Source organism: Orbicella franksi, chromosome 1 (genome assembly GCF_964199315.1).
Source record: "Orbicella franksi chromosome 1, jaOrbFran1.1, whole genome shotgun sequence".
Lineage (NCBI taxonomy): Eukaryota > Metazoa > Cnidaria > Anthozoa > Scleractinia > Merulinidae > Orbicella > Orbicella franksi.
The window spans coordinates 40,912,065-40,922,148 of NC_138145.1; the positions used below are offsets into that span (position 1 = coordinate 40,912,065).

General features: G+C 39.0%; 1 protein-coding gene across 1 annotated transcript in view; it reads left to right on the top strand.

Moving 5' to 3' along the window:
- Positions 1 to 1,215: 1,215 nt before the first annotated feature.
- LOC145462697 (NADH dehydrogenase [ubiquinone] 1 alpha subcomplex subunit 9, mitochondrial-like) overlaps positions 1,216 to 10,084 on the top strand; it is a 10,269-nt gene continuing 1,400 nt past the window's right edge. Inside the window, exons 1-9 of the mRNA XM_081446277.1 lie at positions 1,216 to 1,389; positions 2,672 to 2,715; positions 4,176 to 4,293; positions 4,608 to 4,705; positions 5,325 to 5,416; positions 6,414 to 6,555; positions 7,474 to 7,576; positions 8,656 to 8,726; positions 9,606 to 9,682. Of these exons, the coding sequence (XP_081302403.1) occupies positions 1,356 to 1,389; positions 2,672 to 2,715; positions 4,176 to 4,293; positions 4,608 to 4,705; positions 5,325 to 5,416; positions 6,414 to 6,555; positions 7,474 to 7,576; positions 8,656 to 8,726; positions 9,606 to 9,682 (779 nt within the window). The 5' untranslated portion in view covers positions 1,216 to 1,355. The remainder of the gene's footprint in view (positions 1,390 to 2,671; positions 2,716 to 4,175; positions 4,294 to 4,607; positions 4,706 to 5,324; positions 5,417 to 6,413; positions 6,556 to 7,473; positions 7,577 to 8,655; positions 8,727 to 9,605; positions 9,683 to 10,084) is intronic.

Below are 10,084 nucleotides of genomic sequence, written 5' to 3' on the forward strand. Positions count from 1 at the left end.
TTTGCTGTTATCGGCTTTTAAAGACGAGTTATTTTTCCGAGAGAATTTGGAATGTTCTTTTCGTCCTTCGAAAGTGGTGTTTGGACTCATACGGCAAATATCTGGGAACGGTTTGTTCACTGATAACCCTTTATACAGGTTAAATTACTACGCATGAAACAGCTCACACAATATTATTGACATTACTGTCTAAATCGTCATCTGGCTCTAACACGAGAAACAGTGATCCAACATCCTCCGTTTTAAATAAGCACGAAACTCGCTTAGCGGGTAGAATGGAACGAGACCGTCCGAACCCGTCGCGATCCATTCGGCACCAAGAAATTTTCGAACCTCAGCCCGGAAATTTTGGTTGAATGGATCGCTTTCCTTGTTTCGTGCCGGGCCTTGCCAGTGACGTGTCTCCAGACCTACCTTTTCCTCGTGCCGAGACCCCGCCGATTCAGAGAGATAGGCAGCTATAGGCGCTCTGGGGTAGGCCTAGACAGATTCTGCACGGCAACTTTTGAGCACCTTTTACGATTTTTAGTAACTTTTTCGATTCTGAGCAACTTTTTGGAGAGTGAGCAGCTTTACAGCATCTTTTCTAAAAGCTAGCATACTTTTGGCATATTTTCACTATTTCGAAATCACATTCAGATAAGTAATTGATATTTTAACACGTTTTCTTTGGAAATTCACAAGAACTTTTTGTTCACTAGAAACTCTCTTGCGTTTTGATCGGTAGCTTGTGTTGATAGATTCCAAATATGGATATACCGGATGTGACTTCATTTCCAGAATGGGTATCCTGTGTTAATATTCCAAATATGGTACAACTAGCTCAAAAAGGCGCTTTCTGCTGACAATGAAGAATCCGATGAAGAAGAGTAGCAAAGAGATCCAATCCAGGGCTTCTCTCGTAAAGAAACGACTCCTTGTCCAATCCAGCTCTCCCTATGCCGAGAGGGTATTTAGTCTGCTCAGCACCCTTTCATCCCAGCAGGAAAGCGCCTTAGGTCAGGTAAAACAGTTGCCACAGAAAGCACTAGGATGAGTCCAGAGTTATTGCTTGGTCTTCAAGAAACTGTAACTGAACTGAAACTACTCGTTTTGTTATTGCACAGGAACAGAGCCGGCTTGCTGCTCTTCGTTTTCAGCAAGCAACTATAAATAATTTTTAAGCAACTTTTGCGATTTTAAGGAACTTTTGAGCAACGTTTTAACATTTTTTGAGCAGAATCTGTCTGGGCTTACTCTAGGGACGAGAATGACCTGCAGAGGACACGTTGTGTAATTGTATATAATTCAATCTTTTTGTCCAGTTTACTGACCACGGAATACCGCGGGCACTGATCGTCGTTTACAGCGCCGTCATGTTGGTCAGCCAAGGCTTCAGAAAGCTGTATTGTAAGTATCTTACTTATGATTTCTATACTTAGTTGTCCACCAGCTAAAATAAATGAAAAAAAACAAGTTTTAATGAGGTTTCAATCTGTGCTCAGTTATGTGATCAAAAGTTTGCGGTGACCAGCGAATTGTCCCCTGATCCAGACTACCGGTACTTGAATCGTAAAGTCTGCTTGTATTCTGTATGGTTCACGTGAACTTTCCTGTGAAAAACTTGCGACACTCGCCCTATACAGTGGCTATCAGATTACTTACAACAAAAACCCTGGTTTTCCTCGTAATCAAATACACTGGAACTGATAAAATTTTGCAAAATATAAAAGCTTAACATAGTCAAACCAATGTCAAACCATTATCTAATAGTGTTAGCTCCTGACTACCACTACCCTTTCTGGCTTTTAACTTTTTTTTTTTTTTACATAAACTTGCATGGAAATGCACTGTTTGCTACAATCCCAGAATGTGAACATCAATTATATCATGCTAACACTGAGAAAACAAATTTAAATCATTTTATCCCACCTTAACCTTCTCATGTTTAGTTGTTTTATTTAGTGTCGGTTCTCTGAAGGCACATATCAGCACAGTTTGACCAGGTTGTCTTGATTTCTTTGTTTGCACAGGGAATGTGTCAGGTGCTTCTTTACAAATTGTGTGTTCTTCAGCAATCTCTGCATGTCTATATAGACTTTAAATCCTTTTTCCTGTCTTTTTTCTACTTCATCACATAACATACAGTAACTGTAAAGAGAATTGTAGGTCGAATGTTTACGTCTCCATCTGATAAGGATTAATTGATGAAACAATTTAGGGACTCTTCATACAAGCCCGGTCAACTGGGCTGGCTTGGTTTCTTAGATCTTGCCTTGCCACTCATTCCTTTGTAAAAATATTGATGTTTTCATATGAGAAGCCAGGCAAGAACACTCCAGCCCATGTGGTGGGGATGAACCTTTTTTAAAAAAATTGCTTCACTTTTGCAACATAAGGGCCAAAATGCATAATTTTTGTCTTGTATGTATTTTCACTCCAGAAGTACATGAAATATCTTTATTGGTAAAGTTACAAGAGTCTGCAAAACTGTGGCAGACGCTAACGAGACAAGTTTATGTTAGACCATTTTGGTTGTGTTTCTTGAATTTCATCCTGGTTGACCAGGCTGAAATTTCCCATATGAACAGACAAAAAAATTTGTCCTGGTAACCAAGCCAGCCCGGTTACCGAGCTCACATGAAGAGGCCCTCAGTCAAGTATGATTCAAGTTTATTTTCATGAATTTCAGGTAGCTCTGCAAGGCCAGTGATTGGTGTGGCAGTTTCTTGTCAGGTGATTGGTTGACATGTAATCCAGTTTACGCTTATTTCAACAGAAAGTTGCTTCAATACAAGTTGATTCAATACAAATCAAAGTTGATTTGATACAAACTGAAGTCAATTCAATACAAACTGAAGTTGTTTCATAGCACAAGTAAACCAGAAGAAATATCCTAAGGAAAGTGTCTTCATCTTCGCATCGCATATGTACACCAGCAATCGATTGACAGAATTTGGTTTCTTGAGTAAAAGACCAGAAGGAGAAGATGTTTTTCTGGAGGTCTCTGAACTTTTTCAGCTGATTTCACCGTAACTTCTTCTCTGAAAGGAGCCTAGACAGGCAAACCTCACAGTGGAACAAATTCTCCACCAGGAAACAAAAACATTAATAATTTCAGACTGTGGGATATCTATCATTTTGAAAACACTCTCCAGCTGCTGGGTACATATTTAGGCACAATGCATTTATTTTCTGTAGCGAATTGAAACTACTTTAGGTAAATGGAGTTTGTATTGAATTGACTTCAGTTTGCATCAAATCAACTTTAGATGTGTATCAAATCAACTTCAACTTGTATTAAAACGACTTGTGTTGAAGTGACTTTGTATCGAGACAATGGCCCCGGTACATATGAATATAATCCAATAGTTACCATGAGGCACAGAATCTATACCATTGCTCGTATTTGTGGTTATCTACGATACTCATAATTAACAGTGTGACAATTCCAACCAAGGCATTCTTACGCATATAACTCTTTGCAAAGTGACCAATAAAAATGGTCACCAATTTGTTGTTTATGAAGTGGCCATCAAGACAGCTTACAGTAGACTGGTTATTTTTCAAAAATAGATTTATCTTTGAATATCTGGGGGTTTGATTCATTTCATTTTCACAGAACTCCAGGCAGTTCTAAGCAGCAATAGTATGTGTATTTGTTGTACTGGAAATTCTGTTAAGGGAAACTTTGAAACCTTCACTGCCGTACAATCTTACTGTCCAATATGTAGTTCCATGAAGTATCTGTACCACCCCCACAGATGGAATTTTTTTCTACGACCCTGTCCTACCCCTCTGGAAATTTCAATCAAGCTTCATACATTCTTTAATTTTTTTGGTTGTACAAACCCCCCCCCCCCCCCTCCCCAGGAAAATAGGAGTGTAGATATTTTTTGGAGCTGCACAATGTATATGTGTGCTAAAGTTTGTTTGAGACATGCCTGGCTAAAGGTTAACAAATTGGACTCTCGATTGGTACGTGCATGTATGTTGATGCAGGTTTGAGCCTGAAAAGGTTTGCTCTGACATGTTGAACAGCAATGTTGTTCAAAGAGTTGTGGTTGCATGCCAGTTTGTGCCACCAGAAAGTCCTATTAAACTTTAATTTTACTGTTATTTAGTTTTACTGTACATGTTGCATGTACATGTTACATTTACTTTGTAATTTGTCTTGCCGCACTGTTTTCTTTCAGCGGAATGTTAGTTACTTGCCGAAGGCAGGACCTGGTGGAAGGTCATCCTTCAGTGGGGTTGTAGCAACAGTGTTCGGTGCCACTGGATTCTTGGGAAGATATGTCCTAAACAGATTAGGTACAGTAACTGTAAATATGTATAGGAAATGCAAGTAAATGTGTTTCCTGTAATACCTTTATCTAGTGCTTCTGCCTCCCTTCCTAATTAGAGTTCCCCCTGGAGTGTCTTTTTTTATATAACAACCCCTTTTCTTTCCTGATAAGTGCCTCCTTCCAATGTGAACGAGCGCCCCTACTGTAAAAAGTTACAAAGAAGACACTGACATGGAATAGAGTGATAAGCAAATGATTTGCAGTCTGCTGATTACAAAGGCCATTGCACTAGCAGTTACTGTAAAGCGACATTTCATTTTTTTTTTTTGTATGCCCTAGGACGCGGTGGAAATCAAATCATTGTTCCATACCGAGGAGATGAAATGGATTACCGAAGCCTCAGGCTGATGGGAGATCTTGGACAGATAATGTTCTTTGTAAGAATTTGTTTGTACATGTACTTTTAAGCCTGTAGCCAGACCCAAAAAATTGCTGGGGCATGGCCAAATAGGAAAAACAGAGAAAAACAAAATCAAGGTCACTGGCCTCATCCACATTAACCTTTAAAATCTCATCAACGATAGATGAGCGTGGGGAATGGTGTCTGAAAGGATGGTGGAGCCCAAGAGCAAACTAAACCGAGTGCGTAGGGTATCCATGACAATGCTGTGAGCAGCAACTACCAGGTCCTATCATGCTGAAAAAACAGTGGAAACAAAGGATGTACTTACAATATACTTACCATGAAGAAAAACACGCAGAATGACTTGACATCCGAAGCCAAGTTGTAAAATCAAGGCACCCTGCTTAAATCCCCGGGCCACCCCTTACACCACCTTAAGGGAGGCTGCTGGCCAGTAATATTGTTTTGCATTTAACTTTGCCTAAATTACATTTACCCACATAGGACGTGCATTTCCTTGTTATTAGCAAATTTATTTTTTGCCTTATTTTACAGTAGTCCCCATGCTTGAAGAAAGGATAAGTGCCCCTGTTATGAAGTAGTGTTGTATTTTCTTATCTTAATTCTAATCTTGTAAATGTTATTGATGACAGGATTATCACCTGAAGGATGTTGAGTCTGTGGCTAAAATGATGAAGCATTCAAATTGCGTGATCAACTTGATTGGCAGACAATATGAAACAAGGTACATTTCCAGGGCTGGAAAAAAAAAAAAGAGCTGTCCTCTTGTCTGGAACAAGCAGATTTTCTTGGGGGCAAATTACTCTTTTTTCTCACTTGTGTAATGGGCAAGGGCCCAGGCAAGCCATCTGCCAACTAAATCATAATAAAAGTAAACTAGAGACTTGCCCAGGGAAAGCGAACTTGTATTTATGAGCTACTTGTCTGAAGTTTTTTTCAAGCCCTTCATCTTCAGTAAAAGATTAACCACAAGTATAACTACATGTAATAGAACAGTCAGAATTGAGCATAAATTACTTCTGAAAAGATAGTGTTAAAATGTTTTTATCTTCGATCCAATTCGTCCAACTCCCTAACTGAGGGACTGTGAGAATAGTTGACATTTTTTGCCACCTGTGTGCATTTAATGATGATCAGGGTTGGTGTAGAGGTGAGAGCGCTCTCCTCCCACCAATGTGGCCCGGGTTTGATTCCCGCCCCATGTCAGATGTGGGTTAAGTTTGTTGTTGGTTCTCGCCTTGCTCTGAGGGTTTTTCTCCGGGTACGACAATTTTCCTTCCTTCTGAAAACCAACATTTCCAAATTCCAATTTGATCAGGATAGCAAACCTGCGAGAAAACCAGCTGATGTAGGCTGATGTGGCTTCCTCTCTAAATGTTATCAGTTATTTTAATTTTTTTTTTAATTGCACTCTAATATTGTACACATCATTGTCAGTTCTGCTGCCTTATAGGCCCTATTCATAAATGGTTACCAATTAAAAAATCTTTTGTAAATATTTAATTAGGCCAACTAACTTTGTTTTTGAGTTGATAATTCAAGAGAATTTTTACTCTCAAACAAGGTTAGCTAGGCTAATTTAAATGCATACAAAAGAATTTTAAGTTGGCAGCCGTTTATGAATAGGGTCTATGCAGTAGGTGATTACTCTTTGCAATATTGGTTCACATTGACACAATGAAGCTTATCATGTTCATGCTCAATATGATACTTTTTTCTAGGAATTTCTCGTTTGATGACGCCCATTGTGAGGGAGCCAGAGTTATTGCCCAAGCTGCCAGAGAGGCGGGAGTAAAGCGTCTAATCCATGTGTCAGCTCTCAATGCCAGTGAAGAAAGCCCTTCAAAGTTCCTACAGTCTAAGGTCCTGAAAGAGGAACTTATTTCTTTCCTATTTAGTTTAATTTTATTTGAATTGTTAATCAGACATCACCTTATGTGTGCCTACACTCATCTGTAATTTATGCTTGTCAAAATGAACCTATGAAGTTGGAAGTTTCCACACTGATTTTCTGGCTTTGGCAGACAACCACATACATGTAGTGTCTGTGATTGGTTGATTTTGCTGTGCTTTTAGGGGGTTGTTGGATGTGACTTGGGAAATATATGAGAGTTCCCCTGGGGCATTCCCCTTTTTCTCTGTTGAGATTTTTCTTTAGATACTAAATATGAATCAAATGTTCAGTGAAGTGATCAAATCATTGCCGAGGAATAATACTAAATATGTTGTAATGTGAACAAAATAAAAAAAATTCAATAGTTGGCACATACATACATGCTGTACAAGCAGGAAAGCAAAGTCACAATCAATAATTGCTTGTAATAGACCTTTTTTGGTTGGGTGGTTTGTTTTCCCATTACAGACCATGTGATATTCTCTACAGAATTGTTCTGTTTTGATCCATCTAAAATATATTTATTCATATGCACACGACTATTTGAAAATTTGAAAGGAAGAATTCTCAAGAGTATCATCACATGGTCTGAAATGGGGCAACAAAGTGCCCAGTCGAAAAAGGTCTATTTCTGGTTATCAGGGATTGAGATCATTTGAGAATTATATGGGAATGAAAGCACCATGTTTAGGCGCCCACTCTCACTCCTTGAACTAAAATTAATTTAGTCACCCATGCTTGTAACTAGATACCTCAGGTGATCGCACATCTGTTAGGCAGCAGCCATGTGACCCTACAAAAGCTGATCTGTCAATAGAGTTTACAGAGAGAGTTCACCATGTACTTGTACATTGTAACAAATTGTTAATTTTGTTTTCATATGACAGGCTCGTGGGGAAATGGCTGTGAGACAGGAGTTTCCTGAAGCCACCATACTGCGACCTGGCACATTTTTTGGACATGAAGATCACTTCTTGAACTACTACGCATGTAAGTTTTTTCAGTTTAACTGTGCATGCACTGGTAGTCCCACGCTGTATAGACCCTTTGCATAAATGGCACCCTAAATGTAAATACCAATTCTTTATACATCCTTAGCCTCGTACTGATGTTTCTAGACAAAGGATTTTTCACATGAGTGTGAGGCTTAGGATGTTTTTCAAATTTAGGTGCATTTATGCAAAGGGTCTGGCTGTGTAGGCTGTGTGCTGCCTCAAAAGTCAATTAAATTTCAGTTGTAAACACAAATGCCTGCATGTGTAAAGTGATTTTGGTTACAAAACATTTCCTTTTGTGAAAATTGAAAATGCCCGAATAAGTTAGCAAACTTTTTGAATAACTTCATACCCTGCTGATCTGGCATTCTTCTTCTCTGAAAGTGTGCCGGAGAAAAAAAGTTTCTTGATTCGTTTACTTTTTTCACAATCAATGACCTCCTACATTTAAACATGTCGTTATGCCTTCACGAAGGACCATGTCTGACTACTGGGCACATTTCGAAACACCTAGAAGAGAGTTGGCAATACGACACGCAGCAGAGTATTTTTGACGAATTGTGAGCTGTTTCGAAGTATGGTCAAACACTCTCTTGAGTGTTTGATATATCTTCTCAATGGCAACTAAAACTAAGAAGAAAACGGAGAAATAAAATCGTAAAAATCTATGCTAATTAAGATCAGATATCCAAACACCGTCACGGTCATGATTTTCTTTGTTTAAACTTGATGACTTTGTAACGAGTGTGACAACTCAAGATTCCAGAATCTATATCCTATCCAGTGAGAAAAACGTACTGTAAACCAATTTAAAACTCTCTTTGTAGTTCTCACCTATCTCCTTTGGCTTGCAATAATTTTGTCACTAGCAATTCTAAATACCTCTATGCAATGGTTTAACAGTGTCTTGTACATAACTGAAAATGACAGTGGAAAACTGTGGAAACATGTCTCCTTCAAAAGTTAATGTGTAGTTTTATTTATTAATATTTCACTTGCCTTCTGCCGCAAGATGTTTTGGTGTTTTCGAGAATTTTTATCACTGACAAGAGTATTCTCCCGGTGTGTTTTCAGATCTCGGGAGATTTCCAATGGGCATTCCACTCATTGATGGAGGCATGAACACAACCAAAATGCCTGTTTATGTGAGTATTTGGGTTTTATGGACTGATTGGGAGGGCTGGCTGGAGATATCTTTGACTCACAGATCAAGGAAAATTTAATCTTGTTAATCTTGATTACAATGATGACAATGACGATGACGATGGCAACGACGACGACAACAACGACGATGATGATGATGGTGATCGTGATAATGATGATGATGATGATGATGATGACAATGACGATGACAACGACAACGACAACAACGACGATGATGATGATTGTGATTGTGATAATGATGATGACGATGACGGTGACGATGATGATGATGATGGCGATTGTAATAATAATGATGATGACAATGACGCTGACGATGACGATGATGATGATGGCGATTGTAATAATAGTAATGATGATGACGATGGTAATTGTGATAATAGCGATGATGATAGTGATAATCCTCGCGATGCGTCGTTGAGGCCCTGACCACACTGATGCGATTTCGTTTGAGAGTACACACTTTTTGATGCGTTTTCGCCCATCGTCCACACTAAAACGCCCGAAAACGCTGATAAAAACTTTCGAAAACGGTATCAAAAGTGGAGTCTTCTGAAGACGGCATCGTTTTCAAAACGTTCCGTTTCTTATGTGGACATATGGAAACGGGAACTTTTAAAACAGTGCCAAAAAAGAGTCAGCGTTTTCGGGCGTTTTACTGTGGACGACAGGCGAAAACGCATCAAAAAGTATGCGTTTTCGAATAAAAAAGCATTCTTGTGGACAGGTGAAAACAAAAGGAAAACGCTAATTGGGCGAAAATATTTTGCTTCGGTTTGGTTGATACGAAGACGGATACTTTTAAAAGAGAAAGCATTACTGTGGCCAGGGCCTAATACTTTTTGTTCGTTTTATTTTGGTAGGTGGCGGATGTGGCCCAAGCTGTGGTTAATGCGGTTACGAACGACCAGAGCATTGGACAAACATTTGAACTAACTGGGTAAGGTAGCTTTTCACTGTCCTTAGCACTGGCAGGGGAGAGGGGGTGGGGCTTGAAATGGCAGCTATGTTGCATTCACGATTAGTTATGTCAATTTTGAGGCAGGGGGGGGTGTGGTTGAGGGAGAAGATGAGGTGCTTACAGTTTTAAATTCAAAGAAAACTTTAAAAACAACAAACACAGGCCTCAGAAATCCTGATTGGAACCTATAAGCTTTGCAATTCAAGATCGAAATCTATACCACCAACCTGTATGATTAATTATAAAGCCAGTAGGAACTGTTCAAATGCGAGATCTATTTAATATACTTGTGCAAGAATGAAGGTTATGTTGGTTTCTTCTATAACTGTAAAATATCCTTTTCTTTAAAGAATGCTTTGATATTTATTTTAATTTCAAGGT